Source organism: Lepidochelys kempii, chromosome 25 (assembly GCF_965140265.1).
Source record: "Lepidochelys kempii isolate rLepKem1 chromosome 25, rLepKem1.hap2, whole genome shotgun sequence".
Taxonomy (NCBI): domain Eukaryota; kingdom Metazoa; phylum Chordata; order Testudines; family Cheloniidae; genus Lepidochelys; species Lepidochelys kempii.
The window spans coordinates 4043020-4062681 of record NC_133280.1 but is presented as its reverse complement, the minus strand read 5'-3'; the positions used below and the strand labels follow the sequence as shown (position 1 = coordinate 4062681).

Sequence of the window (19662 nt, the reverse complement as noted above, 5' to 3'; positions counted from 1 at the left end):
GGCACCCAGCCATGGCTAATGCTGAGAGCCTCCTGCAGCCCAGGGGCCCTTTCAGGGATGTGACCCTGATCCCAGCTGTTTCCTTATCCTGGGCCTCCACATTTCCCATGCGGAGTGTGTCTCTGCCTGCCTGTCCCTTCTGCCCCCCCATGTGCCAGCTGCTTTGCAACATCATCTGCCCAGCCTGCTGATGGCTTCCTCCTGAGCTAGACAGGTCAGGAGCCTTCTCTCTGCCCCCCAGTTCGTGCACACCCTCTGCAATGTCCTGGGGCCCCTCTCCGCCCCTCCATGCACACCCCCTGCGATGCCCTGTGCCCCTCTCCACACCCCCCCGTCCCAGTCCGTGCACACCCCCTGCAATGCCCTGGGGCCCCTCATGCCATTTCCCACCACCCCAAACAGCTGGGCTGAGGAGCTCTCCTGGGATCAGTAGCAGCACAGCTGGGCCAGGGACACTTGGGGACCATCAGTGGGTCCGGCTTGGAGACGCTCTCACCGTCTCCCATGCCGGGTTGTGCTTGTTCCCCAGAGAGTGTGACCCGCGACGAGGCATCATCCAAGGTCATCAAACTGGACTCGGTGCGACAGATTGCTGAGAAGGTGCGGCCCCCGCAGGGCCAGGGTTAGCGAGGGATGCTCTGCCCTCCCCGAGCCTCTTCCAGCCAGGGCCTCCAAGCCTGCCCACGCTGGCTGCCTGCTGGGAAGCATGCGTCACCCCAGTCCACAGGGAGAGAGGTTGGGTGTCTTGCCTGAGTGAGTGCAGAGCTAGGAATCAAGCCCAATGCCCTGACTCCTGCCATGTCTGCCCGCTGCTCGGGAAGTGGAGGGCGAGGCCAGGCAGTGGGGATCCCCCTTCTCGGGGAGCGGGGGCCCAGAGAGCTGTATTCCACTGCTCGTGGCAGTGGATGGCCCAGCCCCTCTCGGCTGGCGTTCTGAGGCAGGGGAAGCACGCCGTAGGTTTCCCTTCCCGCCCCCAGGACCCTCACCCAGCCCCTCTCCTGCCCCGCAGGACAAGCACGCGCTGCTGGACATCACGCCCTCAGCGGTGGAGCGGCTTAACTACGTGCAGTACTATCCCGTGGTGGTGTTCTGTGAACCCGACAGCCGGCAGGGCATCAAGGCCATGCGCCAGTGGCTCGCCCCCGGCTCCAAGAAGAGCTCCCGCCGCCTCTACGCGCAGGCCGTCAAGATGAAGAAGAACTACAGTTACCTCTTCACGGCCACCATCAGCCTCGGCGGAAGCACCAACACCTGGTACCAGAGCCTCAAGGAGATCGTCCGCGCCCAGCAGGCCCGGCCTATCTGGACAGCGGAGGAGCAGGTACCCGGAGAGGCCTTCTCGCTCCTCCAGGCCAACGCCTTTCTCAGCTCCCTCCTGCCTGCCCTGACTGAAACGGGGCATCCCCTGGGCGGGAGCCGGCCTTGGAGTCTGCCTGCCAGCCCTGCTAATTCCCTGCGGCAGACACGGCTCTGATCCCAACGGCCCCGGCCCGCTAGGGCAGCCCTCCGGGCACTAGCGGGAGTGGGGAGGACCGTGCCTCAGAACTACGGGGAGGGGCTCCCCTGGCCCCCTGCTCCTCTGCAAGGCAGCTGAGATACAGGGCCCGAGGGAGACCGAGACCTGGGCGCCAGCGCCATGGAGCCAGTGCAGACGCCCATCTCGGGCAGCACCGTGGGTCACCGGGGGCCCTCTTGGGCCTGTTGCCAGGTGACCCCATCTCCTCTCCCTGCAGGCGGATGCCTCCCCAGAGGAGGGCCTGGACCTGCTGAACCAGCAGCGCTCCCCCAGCACAGGGGACCTCACCTGCGACAGCCGCGCCAACAGCGACTACGAGGACACGGATGGCGAGGGGGGGCCCTACACGGACAACGAGCTGGAGGACGACTATGCCCAGACAGCCCTGGCCCGCTCCTCGGAGCCGGCGGAGCCCCACAACCCAGATGAGCCTGTGGCCGTCTCTCTGGCCTGTGCCGCCTCACGGGTGAGCAGGGCAGCACGGGCAGGGCACTGCGGGGTGCAGGGGTCTGACATTGCCCTGGCCGGTGGCTTCTGGGGAAGGGGGCAGGCGGTCTCTGCCCTGGTCACAGAGGGCATCGCTAACCCCCATCAGAATGGGCACCAAGGGGTCCCCTTGTGAGCAGCCTCAGCAGCGCCGGGGCAGCTGAACTCCCCTCTTCAAAGCCCAGGGTGAGGGTGGGCAGGGGAGCCTGGCCCAGCTCTGGCTGTGAGGTGCCCGTTTCAGGGGCAGGCAGCAGGCCAGGCGGGCTTGAGGGCTGGTGCTGCCTCTCCGACCGCGGAGCCCTTCCCAGGGCAGTGCCTGGGGCTGCAGCAGCGCCGTCGGGAGCGCTCAGCTCTGCAGCCTCGAATGACTTCCTTCTGATTCCAATAGGATGGAGAGCAGCAGCCTCAGGGCCAGTGGAGACAGGATTACAGCAGCATCAGGTACCAGCAGCCTCGTCTCTCCTGCCCCAGCAGGCGTGACACGGGAAGTGAGGGGGGTGGGGGGTAAATCACGTGCTCGGAGCATCCTTCCTGCCAGGACTAGGATTGCTAACTTTCTACTTGCACAAAACTGAACACCCTTGCCCCACCCCTGCTCCCGGTGCAGGCTTCAGGGTGGGGCCAGAAATGAGGGGCTCAGGGTGCGGGAGGGGGCTGGGGCAGAGGGTTGGAGTGTGTGTGTGGGGGGGGTAAGGGCTCCGGCTGGGGCAGGGGATGCGATGCAGGGGGAGGGAAGGGGAGGAGGGACTTGAGGTGCGTAAGGGGACTCTGGGCTAGGGCTGTGGGGTTCAGATTGTGGGAGGGGGCTCTGGGCTGGGCCAGGGGATTGGGGTACAGAGGGGTGTGTGAGGGCTCTGGCTGTGGGGTGGGGCTGTGACTGAGGGGTTCGGATCATGGGAGGGGAATCAGGGCTGGGGCACAGGGGGGTGAGGGCTGGTGGTGCAGGAGGGTGCTGTGGGCTGGGACTGACGGGTTCGGAGGGTGGAAAAGGGATCAGGACTGTGGCAGTGGGTTGGGGTGTGGGAGGGGTCTCAGGGGTGCAGGCTCCGGGCATCGCTTACCTCAAGCAGCTCCCAGAAGCAGTAGCATGTCCCCTCTCTGGTTCCTATGTGGAGGTGCAGCCAGGTGGCTCTGTGCGCTGCCCCATCTGCAGGTGCCGCACCTGCAGCTCCCATTAGCCACAGTTCCCAGTCAATGGGAGATGCAGCACTAGGGCTTGGGGCAGGGGCAGCATGAGGAGCACCCTGGCTACCCCTACGCATAGGAGCCGGAGGGCGGACATGCCCCTGCTTCAAGGCGCCACACGGAGTCACGGCAGGCAGGGAGCCTACCTTAGCCCTGCTGCACTGCCAACCCAACTTTTAAAGGCCTGGTCAGTGGTGCTGTCTGGAGCCGCCAGGGGCCCTTTCCGACTGGGCATTCTGGTCGAAAACCGAACAGCTGGCACCCTCGCCAGGACACCAGTTCTGCTCGCTGGGTCTGTGGCTGCTGTCTGAATCCAGTTGTGAGGGGGGTTAATGCAAGTCACTGGATTCCTTCTGATGGGGTCTGTGGGCTCCGCACAGGCTCAGCGGCAGGGAGGGGAATGTCAGCCAGGGCCAGTTCTGAACCCAAACCAGCCATGGCCTGTGGGCCACTGTGAGCTCTTCAGCCGAGTACCCTGGGGGGGGCGTTCTGCACCTGCTGTCCCTTCCCCGGCTCCTCAGCCAGGGCCTGATGTGGCATCTTGCTGCCCTGCAGGGAGTACGAACACAACGCTCTGAAAAAGAAGTTCACGCAGGCCCGGGCCTACGACTCTGATGAGGATGAAGGCTACGACTGGGGCCCAGCTACAGACCTGTAGCCACAAAGGCTTCCAGGATTCCTCGTTATACACCACCAAGCTGCCTTCTGGGAAGTGCCTGCCAAGCTGCATCGTTCCCTTTCCACCCTGGGCCGGCGAGAGGAGCCCTTGTCCATTCTCACGCGGGGTCGGCTCCCTCCTGCACACCCCCTCTCCAGAGCAGGGCTGTTTGGTTTTAATCTTCCTGAACACAATGCTCAGGGCAGCGTGCTGCTGGCTAGCAGCCAGCCTGAGCTTTTCTCCTGGGCTCCTAGGCTTCAACTCTCCTCCGCGTCTCTGCCGGCAGAGCCCAGGTCTCAGCCCTGTCCTAGCTGCCTGCAGTGACGTCAATGTGCCAGCGTCCCTGGCAAGTGCAGCTCTGCCCACTGAGCGTCACCAGGCAGGACGCCCTGGCACCCTGGGTGGTGCTGTAAATAGCTCTGCCTGTGTTTGTAATAAAGGAATCCTTTTCACTAGCCCCTGCTGTCTCTGTATCCCCCGGCGGAGGCGGGGAAGAGGTGGTGGACTGGGCTCTGCTCCGAGCCTCAGTACAGGAAGCTGGCGAACGAAACGCAGGGCAACCGTGAGGGAGCATGCTCTGCAGAGGAGGGCGGCAGCGTACCTGTGCTCCCGCCTCGCTGCACAGGAACCAAATGAAGCCAGGCTGCAGGCAGCTGGCACATCTCAGCCGGGCTAACTGCCCCCCTCCAGCTCAGGGCGCTGTTAGTGCAGCAGCCAACTTTCCTCGTCAGCCGATGGGGCACATCTCTGCACCGTTATTGCACAACTGGGCACACACAGGACAGACAGCTGCTCCTAAAAGCCCGTCCTGAGATGATGTGTGCCAGGGAGCGGCGCTCACGAAACACAGCGTCTGTCACTGAACCAGACACCCCCACAAAGCTCCTAGCCTTAGCCATGGATCCAGCATCTGGAATGTGGCTGCTGGTGGCCTCTGGGGCTAGATGAACCCTGACTCTGGGAGGTCCCAGGGCTCCCTCCATCTGAGGCTGGAGCTAGGGCAAGCTCTGCCGGCTGATAGGGACACTCTGAGCAGCTGCTCGCCTTCCCCAGCCCTGTGCTGTTCCCTACACCGCCTCCCCTAGGAAGTGGAGGACTCAGCCAGCAATCCCCAGCCAGAGCAGGCCCCAGGACCTCATATGCCCACAGTGCCGTCCTTCCCATGCAGGTCGGTTGCCTGGCATTTCACTTACCCAGTCAGTCCTAGACACGCCACAAACAGCCTTTATTCCTACATCAGCCAGCAGTACAGGTTAAAACGCACAGCCCCGGGCTTCCTGCAGCTGATGGAGCACCCAGGACTCTGATTTAGTCCAGGGGAAACAAGGAGGGTGAGAACAGCTGTTACTGGACCAACTTCTCTTGGACAAATGTTGGTCCAACCTCCCTCACTTTGTGTCTCATGCTGGGACCACCACTGCGATTAACTTAGTACAAGTAGCCTTCCGCAGGGCCAGCCCTGCCTACGGAAACGGCCCAGGGCAGAGGCTCCAGCAGCAGAGTGGGATCGCAGCGAGCCCCTTTCTCCTGTGCTCCCCCACCCAACACACCGTGGCTGGCCAGGTCTCTGCTGCCTGCTTCAGCCTGACGTTCCCCCACGCCCAGTGCTAGGCCCAAGCCAGGTCATGCTGCTCCTGCAGCTTCTCTCAGAACGAGGGCGCAGCTGACCCACCCCACCGTGGGGCCAGCTGGCAGATGAATCTGGCTCTCATGGCAGGGGTTGCAGGCCCAGCCTGGTCGCAGGTGCTGGGGGAGGAGGGGTTACAAACAGCATTAACAAGGCAGAACAGGAAAGCAGAGGGAGTTTCCCCTCACAACCCAGCAGGTCCAAGAGGGGCCGTGTCCATAGGGGCAGCACCCCCTCCTCAGCCTGAGCTGGTCTTACACCTGGTATCGCTGGCAGTTTGATGGGCCCTCTCAGGCTGATGGCAGGACAAGGGAGGGAGCGGCCAGGGCTAGGCCTGTCGCCCTTGATCTGTAGTGCAGACTGAGCCGGGATTCAGCAGACACGAGGCAGGATCTTCCTCCTGCAGGCAGCGAGGAGGGGCAGAGCGTGGCACCGGCTCCCTGATGCCCTGCCACTGGCTAGAAAACTCTCTCTGCCCACACAAACCACATCCTGAACAGCCTCCCCTGCAGCCAGGCCCTGCTCCGGCTCCAGCAGGATGCACCGAGTGCGAGCGCCCGTCTGAGCCAGTCCGAGTCGCTGCCCTTTGCAAAGCAGAGCAGGGGCCATGCCCTGCCCCCATGGCAACTCCAGAATCTCCTGCCAACGCCTGCGCTGACCCGAGAGCAGGTACTTCCCAGCCAGCCACGCACATGGGGCCAGCTGAGCCAAGGAAGCCCCTGGCATTCTCCAGGGCCCATCCCATCAGCAAGGCCCCGCTCCCCACTGTGTGGCGCAAGCTGGAGACTCCAGCTCAGTGAGCGGAGGCCCAGGAGAGGAGCCAAGGAGTTTGCGTCCCTGACTCTAAGGCCTGGTGCAAAGCCCCTCGTGGTGAGGCCAGGCAAAGCACATCCAGAAGAGGCAAAGGGGGGTTTGCCTTCTGGGTCTCTGCATGAAACAAGAAAAGTGGCAGGATCTGGCCCCCAGCAGGCCCCGAGGGAACTGGAGATGCAGTGACATCCTTTCCTTGTGGGCTGCTGCCCCAGGCCGGGGCCCCAAAGCCACGTAGCTGGTACATGTGCAGAGCCACAGACGGGGTAAATGCAAACTCCACCCTTCAGAGGAAGATGGGCTGCTCCTGGCCTGTCAGTAACCGGTAGGTGGAGGCCGGCATGGTCTTGATATGGACCTAGAGAGAGAGAGAGAGAATGAATCAGCTGGGAGAGCTCCATTCAGAAACGCCCACTTGGGCTCAGAGCCCTGTACACGCCACTCATCTGCCCCAGCCTCTCTGGGCCTGGGAGAAGGACCCAGGGGAAATGTTTCATGCTAAAGCACAGTTTAGCGATACTAAGGCACTTTACATGTCCAGGTACTGGCTGCAAGAGTTACTTCTCCCCCGTCTGCTGAAATGCAGCTGCTGCTGGGGTGGAGCTGAGCCACTGGTTTGAACGGGGCACAGCTCCCCGTGAAAAACGCAGGTTAGGGCAGGATGTGGAGTTTCTTGCCCAGGCTCAGGGCAAACTCGAAGGCCTGACAGAAAAGACCAACAGTTCTTAGCAGAAGCCTGAACCTGCCTAGGCCTGCAGGGGAGCTCAGGCCAGGTGGCTGGGATTCCCATGCTAACCTGCATTAACCCTGCCAGCAGGCTTAGGGACGGGCTAGGGCAAATAGCCATCACTTTGCCACCCCTATTGCAGCCTCCAAAGCCCGCAGCAGCCTGTCGCTTTGGAGAGCGAGCTGTGCCCCACCTGGGGCATTAATTCAGTGCCGGCATGGAGGAATGGCGAATCCTAGGCATCATTTGCTACAGCACCCGCAGTTCCCGAGGGGGCTGTGCTGCCCTGCGGGGGGAGAAGACGGCAGCTGGTCCCTCCCTAATAGAGTTTGCAGCCCAGGGCATGGAAGATCAGCCCCTGCTTGAGGCTCCAGGTCAGGCAGAGGAGGAACAGAAGGGGCAGTGAGAGCAGGGAGCTGCAGGAGAAAAGGCTTTGCTCCCAGAGTCCAGTAGGCCGAAGAGGTGTGCTGCTCAGCAGCGTGACAAGGGATCCCCTCCCTAGCAGAGGGTGCAGCTTGCAAAGCAGGACTGGGAGTTGAGATGAGCACCCAGGAAATTGTGGGGCTGGGGGCAGTTGGCCCATGTCAGACCCCCCTAAACATAGGGCAGAGGTCTCAGGGTGGGAGTCAGCCCTCCTCCCCAAAACAGGGGAGGGGGGTCTGTCCCAAACCAGCCTCCCCAGCTGAGGTAGGGGGCTCAGGGCAGGAGTCTACCCCGTACCTGCCCTTCCCTCCCCACAGCCAGGGCGGGGGGGATCTGGATGGGGGTCTGCCCTGTATCTGCCCCTCCCTCCCCTGAGCCATGGCAGGGGGCTCAGGGCGAGGGGTCTGCCCCATGCCAGCCCCCCCAATGGGGAAAAGGGCCTGCATGCCCCTGCTGCACTCCCTGGCCTCAGGCCTGCTCACCTCGCTGACGGCCTGCGTTAGGAGCTGGATGATCTTCTCGTGCGGCGTGGCCACCACGCTCTGCCCGTTGATCTCGATGATGCGATGGCCCACTCGGATGCCGCCTCTCTCCGCTATCCCCCCTCGCATCAGGCTGCAGATCTGAATGGCAGGGGGCGCCAGTGAGAGCAGGCCAGCCCCCGCCCCCAGCACGCCATCCTCCGCAGCCTCCCCAAGCAGAGCAAATCTTGCCTGCCGGGAGAGCCCATGAAACCCACCCCTGGGCCTGCCCCTCCCGGCACGTTGCGCTCGCCAGCCATCACACCAGCCACAGCGCCCCCTTACTGCTCACTCAGCACCACGTTCCAGCACCCTTCTGCGCCCTGGCAGCTGGGGCTCAGCCCCCCACAGGACCGGCCCTGGAGGCAGCAGGGCCGGGTCACCAGAGCCGGAGAGTGCCAGAGAGCTGGGGTCCAGGAAAGGCCATGGTCACGGGGGTCCTGGCACAGGGTCATCAGCCTGGCAGCTGGTGCCGTGGGGGCAGGGCGAAAGCAGACAGTCTGCGGGCACTGGGGTAACACGCCCAGGCCTCGCTGCTCACCCCCTGCTCCCTACCCATGGCACTGACGAGGCCCCGCATGGAACCAGCCCCATCTCTGCCCCTGGGGCTGGGACCAGAGATTCTCTCCCTCTCCTGGGACCCGATGCCCACCGGGGCCACATGCCTGCCGCTCCTTGGGCAGCTGGAAGTTCTCCCCTAGCTCAAGCAGCGCCAGCCAGCGAGCCTGGAGCACAAGAGCCTGAGTTCTCGCCCCAGGTGTGGCATCTGTGCTGGCCAGAGGGCCCCTGCCCTCCCCCCGCAGCGCCGCGCCCCGGGGCTCTCGCCACTCACAATGCCATCCTCCACGCAGAAGCCCAGTGGGTACTTGGAGTCGGGCCGGCGGACGATTGCCGTGGTGACGGGCGGGCAGTGCACGATGCTCAGCGTCACCTCGGTCTGCGATTTCAGGTCCTGCCAGGAGCGGGGCTCATTAGCGCCACAGGGGAATCAGGATCGGCCCAGCCGTGGGGGGGCAGACAGGGGGCAGGTTTACGCCCACTGGCCCCATGACACTCTCTGGGGCCATGTGGGGGAAGGGAGGGCAGAACTGAACACGACCACTGTGCTCTGCACGCCTTACTTGGGGGCGGGTCTAATTACCACCCTCCTTTTATGGGGGGGAAGGGGGAAACTGAGGCATAGTCTTGCCCAAGGTTACACTGCAGGTCAGGGAAAAGAACCCAGGAATCCAAGTCCAGTTTGCCCTGCTCCCACCTCTAGGCCATGCTGCCCTCTGGTGCAGTGCTGGGCTTGTCCGTGTTCTGCTCGGACACCTCCCAGAGGAAGTGTCTCATAGGATGCCCCCAAACGCCTGAGCCTGGAGCTGATCCTCCCAGGGCCAGGGCAAGCTTGAGTCCCACCTGCAGAGGGATCTGAGCAGAACACTGGGAGCCAGGACTCCTGGGTTCCCTGGTGGCAAACTCTTGCAGGCTTAAGTCTGGAAGGTCTCACTGCACCCACGGGGGCTCTTGGGCCCAGCCGGCATCCCAGCAGTGAAGGCTCCAGCCTCTGCTCTGCCCCGACCTGGCTGCAGCCCCAGCCCCAGCCCCAGCCCCAGCCCCAGCCCCAGCCTGCACGTCCCTCACCACTGAGCGCGGAGTGCTGAGCGCCTCTGATGGAAAGGTGGCCGCTATCACAGACGAACGGGCCCAGGAACTGAGTACAGGTCCCCCCCCCCCACACCCCTCTACACTCCCTCCCCATTCCCACAATCCCCCTCCATTGTCCCTTCTCACTACCCCCGACCCCCAGAACCCCCTCACCATTGTGCCCCACCATCCCCATTGCCCCCTCCTCAGTCCCCCTATCTCCATCACCCCCTTCACAGCCACCCTGCCTGTTTCCTTCCACCTCCCCTCGCCCTCTCTCCACTGTCCCCCGATCCCCGTCACCCCCTCCACAGCCACCCCTGCCCCACTGTCCCCTCACCCCTCCCAACCCCCTCACCCCTTCAACACCCCCTCCTCACTGTCCCCCCAACCCCTTCCCCATTCACCCATTCCACTGTCCTCCCCCCCCCCCCCATCTCCCCTTCCCCTGCTCACCCGGATGATGCTCTGGCAGGTGCTCAGGGGCAGCCCCACCAAACTTGTCCCGTTGACAGACATAAGCCGGTCCCCGATGCTCAGCTCCCCGCACTTCTCCGCAGGGCCGCCATGCATGAGGTTGGCGACGACCACGGTGGGTAGGATGGAGCCCCAGCCCGACTCCACCACAGCGACGCCCAGGATCTCCCCCTTCTGCTTGCGGATGCAGACCTGCAGGCCGGGCGGAGCGCAGGGCCCACTGAACTGCGGAGCGGGCGCTGGGGGACCTCGGGGCTGGCGACACCGTGCAGCCGGGAGCTCAGGCTGCAGCAGGCTGCGGTGCAGGCACCAAGAGGAGTGGGTGGCTCGCAGCTACTCCAGACCTGGATCCCAGAGGGTGCAGGTACACCACTGGCAGTGGGCGGGAGGGGGCCCCGGAGAGGCTGTAGGGAGCGGGGCCTGGGCACTTGCCCCAGGAGAGCCCCCGGCTACTCCAGGCCCGGCTCCCGCAGCAGGGCGCTGGCAGGTTGCAACACAGGAGGCTCCCAACTGCTGCAGACACCAGCAGGAGGCGCTGCAGGGAGCCAAGCTGGAGCACTGGGTGCCAGTGAGCTGATCCCACCCCCGACCCCTGCAGGCGGCTCTTACATCCTTGCAGTTCTCCTGCTTGGAGAAGTGGGCCAGGTCCCCGTTGTGCAGCTCCTGGCTCTCCAGGGCGCGGCTGTCCTGGCCAGGGGAGAGTTGGCTCGGGTCGATGCCGCTGGCCTGCAGCAACTGCTGGTATGCCACGCTGAAGGCCTGCCCGATGGCCTGGGCAATCAGCTGAGCCTGCAGGAGGAAGTGCCCCGAGGTTACCCCGGCAGCGGGGCGCTGGGCCCCAAGCGCCTGTGGGTACAGGGCTCCACCCTCCAACACCCCCAGCACCCGGGAGCCTGGGCAGTGCCAGGGGGGTCAAAGCCAACCCATCTGCCATCCCGCTAGCCTGTCTGGGGCACAGCCAAACACTGCTACAGCAGCTGCAGAGAACCTGGGATGTATTGCGGGGCGGGGGTGGGACAGACACTTCCAACCCCTTCTATGGACAGATACCCACACACCTCTCCCCTCCCCTCCCCAGGTGGGGCCCCCTTCACAGCACAGACACCCTCATGCCTCTCGCCTCCAAAGATCCTTCCCCCCCAGCCCTGGCTTTCTCCAACAGTACGAAGGACCCCCCACCCTACCCACTCTCCAGGTGGCTCTTTCCTATCTCTGAGCTAGACCCGAGGCGGCTGGAGATGGGGGTGAGCGAGCTCCCAGGCACAAGGCCCAGCACAGCGGCAGGGAGAAATGCAACTGAAACGCCTCACGGAACAGCAACACCTGGAGGCCAAGCTGAGAACCCCCAGCTCATGACGCCTACTGGGCTTCGGGTAGGACTGGGATCTGGAGCTCCAGGCTCGAAGCCTGCGTAAAGCCAACGCGCAATGCTCCACCCCTACCCCGTCCCGCCCAGACTCACGTCCGCAGAATGGAAGACGTGACAGATCATCTTGTAGAGCCGCTTCTCCTGCGAGGTGTCTGCCCGCCGCGGCAGCTTCCTGCGCGCCATCAGCACAATGATGCTGCCGATGTCCGCAATGTAGGAGATGGTCTGGAGCGGATGGTCCATCATGGCCTCCTGAGGGAGGGGGCATGAGAAATTCAGGGGTGGTCTCAGTGGACAGCTGGAGTGCCAGCGGGATTATGGGAGCACAGCCTCCAAGCCAGGGGAGCCTGTTAACCGAGAGGAGGGAAGGGTTCTTCACGGCCTGTTTAAAACCCTGGGGCTCTAGTGGCTATTTCACTCAAACGCCAGCCACACCGTTGGGAGAACACCCATCTGAGTTACAGGTTGGACACGCCTTCAGCCAAGGACTCCTGAGCCACTCATAAGAACGGCCATACTGGGTCAGACCAAATGTCCATCAAGCCCAGTATCCTGTCCTCTGATAGTGGCCAATGGCAGGTGCCCCAAAGGGAATGAACAGAGCGGTTATCATCAAGTGATCCATGCCCTGTCACCCAATCACAGCTTCTGGCAAACAGAGGCTAGGGAAACCATTCCTGCCCATCCTGGTGAATAGCCATTGATGGACCTATCTCCATGAATCTATCTAGCTCCCTTTTGAACCCCGTGATAGTACTGGCCTTCACAACGTCCTCTGGCAAGGAGTTCTAGAGGTTGACAGTGTGTTGCGTGAAAAGATACTTTCTTGTGTTTGTTTTAAACCTGCTACCTATTAATTTCATTTGGTGGCCCCTTGTTCTTGTATTATGAGAAGGAGTAAATAACACTTCCTAATTTCCTTTCTCCACACCACTCATGATTGTATAGACCTCTATCATATCCCCCCTCAGTCGCTTCTTTTCCAAGATGAAAAGTCCCAGTCTTATTAATCCCTCCTCACACGGAAGCCGTTCCATACCCCTAATAATTTTTGTTGCCCTTTTCTGAACCTTTTCCAATTCCAATGTATCTTTTTTGAGACAGGGCGACCACATCCGCACACAGTATTCACGGTGTGGGTGCACCATGGGTTTCTATAGAAACCATACAATACTTTCTGTCTTATTATCCATCCCTTTCTTAATGATTCCCAACAATCGGTTCGCTGTTTTGACTGCCGCTGCACATTGAGTGGATGGATGACTCCTGTGGGTCGTGCAAGGAGACCTCCAGCAAAGCCAGCAGAGACCTGACTGCACATGCCTGATGGTTACACAGGAGAATACGAATCCTCCCCGGCTTTCTCTATCCATCCAGTGAAACTGCCGCGTAACCCTGCCTGGACGCTCACGCTGAGATTGACACCTCTTGTGTACTGATGTTGTTTAGCTCAGTAATCAATCAAGAGAAGCCAGGTTTAGATTAATTTAGGAGCAAGCCCAGGAGGCTCTGTACCAGTGGAGCGCTGAACTCAGAGGAGGCCTAAGGTGGAGGCACCAACACTCTGGGGGCTCCGGAAAAAAAAACAGACTCCTGAATCAGTGCCTCCCTCTCCCTCCCAGCACCTCCCCAGGCGTTGGGGGAGAGGGGGCGGGGAGAGGGGGCGGGAAGAGGCGGGGCGGGAGCTTGGGGGAAGGGGTGGAGTGGGGGTGGGGCCTGGGGAAAAGCACCCTGTGGCACATTAGAAAGTCGGCGCCTCTGGCCTAAGGAATGCACAAAACCAATTGGTTTTCCCTTTACATGTAAACTTTTAACTGCTGCTGGGTCCACCCCAGAGGTGGCTGCATTTTGGCAGCAGCTGTGCGATCCCCACTGATGCCAGTGGATCCTCCAGGAGGAAAGGCCTCTTTACCCAGGGGGGCTCACAACCCCAGCACACCTGCACCACGTACAATCGATCGCCTTAGGCCAGTTCCCTGCACGGGCCAAGTGCCCTGATCCGAGCTGGAGGGGGTGGGGTGCACAGAAGGTGACGTCCCAAGGCCGGGAGAATTCTAACAGAAACAAGCCCAGTTCTCCTAGCACAGGTGACCTACCCCCTGTAACGACATCCCCTGTCCTACACACCTGCGAGTCGGCCGTCAGGACCTTGATCCTCTGGGTGGAGACAAACAGATCCACCTCGGTCATGGGCTGGGACTCCCCCTCCGGCGCCTGCAGCATGGTAAGGACAAAGCACCCGTGTGCATGGTCACCAGTAGCCCCAAGGCAGAGGCTCAAAGCAAGGGACTTGGAGCCAGAACTCCTGGGTCCTATTTTCAGCTCTGCCCTAACTCTCTCTGTGACCAGGAGTGAGTCACCTCCGTTTCCCCTCAAGGAGCAATGGGTCTCCATGAACATGCAGTCTGGGGTGCTGGGATGGGCGATGGGGTACTAGAATTCACAGCCCACTGGAATGCCAGAGCTGGCTAGCAGCAGCTAACGTGACAGATTGTGTTTGCCTTGTCTTCCTCTACCCGATCTCTGAATGACTCCTGTCAAGAGCAACCCTCAGTGAGCACTTTACAGGCAGCCCGCGCAGGAGGAATCAATCAGCCTCTTTTTACAGGTGGGGAAACTGAGGCGCAGAGACACCAGGCCTGGCCTAGTGTCACCCAGTGGAAGAGGTGGGACTGGAACTCAGGCCTCCTGACTCCCTGGCCTGTGCTTTGACCACTGCTTCCTCCCTCTCGCCTCTCTGCATCCCACTTCTGGAACCCTGTTCGAATCAGACCTCCCCACTGATCCCCCCCACACCTTCCACCCAGTTTAGCGAGTGGGAGCTCAGCTTCCAGCTGCAGCCAGACCCAGGAGTGACCTGCTTTCACTGCTCTTCACACCTGCTCCCTGCATCCTACAGGTCTAAGTATAAACAGAGCTACGCACCTCGGAGAAGTCAGCAGCACCCTCTTCTGGAGTGGGGCCCCGGAAAATGGGGGGGGGTCCCTATTTTTTCACCCACCAGTCAAAGCTCAGCTGCTGGCTGCAATGGCAGGGGTGGGCAAGAACCTGATGCAAACATAGGCATCGGCTCGTGACATGCTCAGCTTTGCCCCGCTGCAGCCGAGGGAACGGACAAGGATCCCACCCTCGGGGCCCACACTTCCCTCGACCTGCTTATGTGCCAGGCCAGCCCAGTGAGTCCAGGAGCCGCCTGCGACGGGCGCAGGGTGGGGAGGACAGAGAGCAGAGGAGGATGCACACTGTGCTCTGGGCATGGGAGAGGGCACCTCCTCGGCTGCATCGATGGGGGTACCGTGGCTGGGCAGTCCCAGACAGCTGGGCTTTGGCTCCTGGAGGGTGAAAATCAACTAGTGCCAGGAGCTCATCTCAGCAGCCTCTGCCCCCAGGGCTGGATGCTCCTGAAGAGATGCAGGCGGCAGTGCCGCCCCGAGGGGACCAGCTCGCACGGACTAGTGACCGCTCAGCTCACCCGGCGCCCTCACCCACCTTTATCCTGTCCACGGCCTCCTGGGCCTGCGCCATGCGGACGCTGGCAGGGGGGTTCCTCTCCGAGACCAGCTGTGTAGAGCCTAGATACTTTGCTCCGAAGATCACTCCATCCAGGAGATCCTCCGGCTCACAGGGGCCTGCCACTGAGAAGCCAGGGGCAGGTATCAGCAAAGGCAGGGCCTCCCTGCTCCTCCCCTCCCTGCAATGCCCGTGGCCTGAGACACCGGTCTGGAGCCAGACCCAGCAGCTGCTGACTGCGGATGTGGGGCGGCATGGCCCCTCTCAGCAGCCTTTTATCCGGGGGGCCAGGTCACCCCAGGCCTCAGCAGGGCATGATTCCCATCTCGCTCCCCCCGTTTAAAGCTGGAGCACCCCCTGGAGCCCCAGCATTCTTGCAATGAGCGAGATCAGCCCGGGCACGCTGCCCCCTGCTTTACAGGCCTGAGCCCCCCGTGGGGAAAAGTCCAGTGCGTGCCCCTCTGCGGAGCAGGGATAAGCTCCCCTCTCGACACAGAGACCTGCATCCAGCCAGGCCCGGGCAGCGGGGCCAGGGCCTAGCGAGGGCCGGGCCTGAGCAGCAGCAGACACCACCAGAACCGGCATTTCAGTCCTGGCTCTCACGCCCCTCCCAAGGCAGCTCTCCATTGCTCACCACCGCTGAGCTCCCTGCAGGCACTGCCCCATTCCGAGGCGCCCAGATCTCGTGCGGGGGAGCTGCAGGGGAGGTGGATCCGTCCCCAGCCGGGTATCCTGCATCACCTGCTGCCTCCTCCGTAGGGCTGGGAAGGCCAAGCCCCCTGTGGCATCTCCTTGTCCTGCATGTGCCACGTCGGCAGCCCCAGAGGCTGATGGCACCAATAGTGGCCGGCCAAGTGCCCCCAGCCCCCCCCCCCACACATGCCTGAGCCCTGAGCTGGAGCCACCCCTTCCTTGAGCAAAGGGGAGTGCAGCCTCCTCGACCTCCCTGCTGCGGCTGCCCTGGGGGACCCCAGTCACAGGCAGCCACAAGAAGGTTTACACAGCGTGGGGACCCGACTGAGACCCTCCAAACTCGTGTCACATAGGCCACAACAGGTCACTTGTGACTAGAGCAGGATTTGAACCAGTGTCCTCAATCTGTCCCCTCTCCCAGGACTTGGCAGCCAGAAAGCCTTCCTCCCAGGAGCCAGGGCAGTGAAAGACACGCCCCCGCCCTTCATAAATCCCCTGCCCTTCCTGGCCGGGCTGGGCCGGCCTGCCATGCACTAGCCACACAGCACCCAGGAGGGGCTGCCACTCACACGGCGGCCCACGGGCTGGTGGTCAGAGCAGGTGACAGGGAAGCAGGACGCCTGGGTTCTATCCCTGTTACAAGTGGACGAGTAACTCACCCTCTTTGAAGGCCGGATAGGCCGCCTGGGATTCTTTAACCTACAAAGCAACCATGAGAGCAGTGAGTGTCAGCACCCAAGGGGACGCAGACGCCGGGACGCCTGCCGGCCACTTCCAGCCAAGTCTCCAGTGATGGGCACAAGACCTAACTAACCCCCAAGCAGCAGCCAAAGAGGAACCGAGAGCAGCAGCAGGACAAGGCCAGAGGGCTCAGTGTTCTGGGTGCGAGGGGCAGAGGAAGGGGCAGGCCAGGGATGCTGAGGTCGGTGGGCAGCTGCTGCCAGGGTAGAGGCCTCTGGGTTAACTCAGCAGCCTGGGATCGGCCAGAGCCGTGTGAGCCCCAGCAGGGATGCAGGACGGTCAAGCTGCTGGGAAGCCTGGGTAGGGGATGTTCTGGGGACAGGGCTGGAGGGGGGCAGGGACTCCAGTTGGTACCCGCTGCCAGCCCATCATGCAGCACCCCCAGAACTGCTCTTCCCATGCCAGACCCTCTGAGGCCAGTGCCGTCTCAGCTCGCAGTGGCCGGATGTGTGAGACTCCCACGCACACAGTGGAGATCAGACCTCGTCCCTGGCCCTGAGAGGGTCCAGACCTACCCCTACCCAGGCTCTGGGCTTCGGCAGCCCCTACACATGACGCTGGGCCCCTTGCTTGGCTGCAAGGTAACAATGCGTGTCAGCAGCCCCTCGACCTGCCAGCTGCCCTCGGGAACGCCTCCCCCATACCCCACACATGGCAGGGAGCCAGGGGCAGCTGCTCTCCGCATCCTGCTCCCCTCCACCACCCCGCCCCCTGGCCTGGGGGCGGCCGGCAGCGACTCTTGTGCCAAGGGCTGACCCCCAACCACCCCGCGTAGCCGTTGACACGGGGATCTGTCAGAGCGCTCAGCTCCAGGCCTGGCATCCAGAGGTAGCTCAGAGCCCCACCCAATCCCAGGGCCCCCCAAGACAAGGTGCCCGGGGCCAGACCTCCAGCCAGCATGCAAAGCACTCACAGCTGTGCTCCTGGGGGAGGGCTGCTCCAGACCCTGGCTGGGAGGAGGGGACATGGCCACCCACACGGGCTCTGGGGAGCTGTCCCAACTGCCCGGGGACACACAGGCAGAGTCTCCCTCGTGGGCTCCCCCTCTCCGATACCACCGGCAGGAGCCTTCTGCCTGCGAGCTGCCTGGCTGTGAAGCGGCCTCCTCCGCCTGCTGGGCCACTGGGCTCTCCTGACACTGCAGGACCTCCCTGTCGCTCCCAGCCAGGACGTCTGACCTGGCGAGGGGGGTCTCCTCAGTGGCCTCCACTGGGAGCCCCCCCTCATGGTGCAGGAGGCTTAGCAAGTCCTCCCGGTCAGCCTCTGCAAAGAGCAGGCCGTGGCTCTCCTGGCTCCTCCGGGAGCAGGCGGAGGGCTGAGCATGGCAGGGCTGCATTGCCAGGCCTCTCCCCATGGCAACGTGCAGCAGGCAGGGAGGGCACTCGCCCAGCAGGCCCCGGCAGCCGCCAAAGGCCCGTTTGTGGGGAAGTGCTGCGTCTCCCCCAAAAGGGCCTGCGCCACAGTCCGACGCCAGCAGCGGGTCGTCCTCCAAGGCAGGCAAGTCGTCGTGGAAGCTGGGGCTAAGGATCTGGAGCTGGGCAAGGAGGTTCTGGATCTCCAACTGGTCGTCATCCTCCACACTCTCGGCCCACTCCTCCCCTCTCAGGTGGGCCTCAGGCTCCTCATCCAGGTCCATGCAAACCAGGTCACCCTGCTCCGTGCTGGCCGGGACTCTGGGACAATCCACCCCCGGGTGGGCTCCCTCTGGGTTCCCTTTCCAGTCAGCATCGCTCCCAGGTGCTGCAGTGTCCTCGCAGTCTTCCATCCCCCCTCCCAGGTCCCTGCAAGCATCATCACATGCTTCCCCAGCTGCCTGGAGGGCTAAGTCCAGAGCAGCTGCGGGGCCGGGGGTCTGCAGGCCCCCCAGAGGGCTTTCGGGGACAGTCGGCCCTGCGATGGCTGCACCAACAGACAGTTCAGCCTCAGCTGCAGAGGGGTTGAGGTTGGAGCGCAGGGCACTGAAGGGGGATCCGGGCTGCTGCAGGCTGCGCAGGCTTTGTTCACAGGCCGTTGGTATGGCCAGTGTTGACGAGGCCCCTTCCTCCAGGTCCATGGCTGGAGGCTCCAGGAGCTCCCCGGGAAGGTTGTGGCTGCCAAAGCCAGGCCCCGGGTGCACATCGGTTTGGAAGTCCATGCCGTTGTCCATCACAGTCGCTCCTGCCCAGGTGGGGGAAGAAGAAACTCGCCCTACACTGAGAACAGAAGGAAAGAGGTATTGGAGGTTAGACATGGGCAGGACTGAAAGTAAGAGCAGAGACAGCTTCGTAGACCAGATCCTCACAGAGCTGCCCTGAGTCAGGCCCGCGGAGGATCCAGCCCCTGGTCTTCTGGATGGAAATCAGCAGTGGAGGCTGGGCAGGGCTGAATTAACAAAGGCAGCTGCAAAGCTGTTCCTGCCATTGCAACCCATAGGAAGCAGCCGTGTGGAGTCTCCCACGCCACGGGCCTCAGGCCCAGATCTTCCGCGGCAGTGAGGATTGAAATCAATGGGAGTAAGGTGCGGGCTGGCACTCAGACTGTGCTGGGCAAATCTGAAAACCCACATCAGTCTCTCTGATGCACTGCACGTTACACTCATCAATGACCGAATCTCACAGGGCCCTCCTCGGAGGCTGGCTAATCTCACTGTCCCTAGTTTACAGAAGGGGAAACTGAGGCACAGAGCCGTTAAGGCTGACATTTTGCAAAGGTGGCCATTGACACTGGGAGCCCAAGCTGATTATTTCAGAGGTGCTGAGCCCCCTCGATTCCCGCTCGGAGCTGTGGGCACTCAGCACTTCTGAAAAATCAGCCCCCTTCCAGGTTTCTCAAGTTGGGCACCCAAAGCCAGTAGCCTCTTGTGAGAACTCTGCCCTAAGGGACTTGCCCAAGGTCAGGCAGTGAGTCAGTGGCAGAACCAGGAACAGACCCCCCCAGGAGTCCTGACTCACAGTCTGGTGCCCTGAGACCACATTAACAATTCTCGCTTTAGTCCCTCTCCAAACATATCCACTGTCTAACCTGAAGAGGGTGGGCGCTTCCTTGCCTGCAGTGGGGCTCAACCCCCGCTCTTGGTACTGCTGCAAGGAATCCAGCCCCAAGGTTCGTGCAGGAGACTCATAAAAAACTCCTTCTGAAGAGCTATTATGTCCTCCTCTGCTGGGCAGTGTTCCCCAGAATCAGTTGCTTTCCCCTGGAGGGCGGGGATCCACAGATGTACACTGAGATGCTGGGAAGCACCCTCAGACCCCAGCAGGACAAGGCTGGAGGTCACCATGCACAGATCAGTGGCTGCTTCCTGTGTCTCTCCC

At 62.4% G+C, this 19662-nt stretch overlaps 2 protein-coding genes across 7 annotated transcripts in view; one reads left to right on the top strand and one right to left on the bottom strand.

Annotated features, from left to right (window-relative positions):
• The window catches only part of TJP3 (tight junction protein 3), a 59878-nt gene extending 55559 nt beyond the window's left edge, over window positions 1-4319 (top strand). For 2 of the 3 annotated variants that reach the window (XM_073324097.1, XM_073324098.1), the window contains 5 exons: window positions 530-600; window positions 1010-1321; window positions 1734-1982; window positions 2391-2443; window positions 3743-4318. In XM_073324097.1, coding sequence (XP_073180198.1) covers window positions 530-600; window positions 1010-1321; window positions 1734-1982; window positions 2391-2443; window positions 3743-3845 — 788 coding nt within the window. In that variant the 3' untranslated portion in view covers window positions 3846-4318. Of the gene's footprint in view, window positions 1-529; window positions 601-1009; window positions 1322-1733; window positions 1983-2390; window positions 2444-3742 lie in introns of all 3 variants that reach the window. The other variant, XM_073324096.1, reaches the window with a different exon arrangement.
• A 734-nt stretch (window positions 4320-5053) lies between these two features.
• Window positions 5054-19662, bottom strand: part of APBA3 (amyloid beta precursor protein binding family A member 3) — a 29331-nt gene continuing 14722 nt past the window's right edge. For 2 of the 4 annotated variants that reach the window (XM_073324716.1, XM_073324715.1), the window contains exons 2-11: window positions 17286-18564; window positions 16291-16330; window positions 14918-15063; window positions 13556-13642; window positions 11522-11680; window positions 10669-10848; window positions 10039-10251; window positions 8786-8905; window positions 7915-8055; window positions 5054-6640 (exon numbers count right to left, since the gene is read on the bottom strand). In XM_073324716.1, coding sequence (XP_073180817.1) covers window positions 6569-6640; window positions 7915-8055; window positions 8786-8905; window positions 10039-10251; window positions 10669-10848; window positions 11522-11680; window positions 13556-13642; window positions 14918-15063; window positions 16291-16330; window positions 17286-18518 — 2391 coding nt within the window. In that variant the 5' untranslated portion in view covers window positions 18519-18564 and the 3' untranslated portion in view covers window positions 5054-6568. Of the gene's footprint in view, window positions 6641-7914; window positions 8056-8785; window positions 8906-10038; window positions 10252-10668; window positions 10849-11521; window positions 11681-13555; window positions 13643-14917; window positions 15064-16290; window positions 16331-17285; window positions 18565-19372; window positions 19392-19662 lie in introns of those variants that run through there. The other 2 variants (XM_073324717.1, XM_073324718.1) reach the window with 2 other exon arrangements.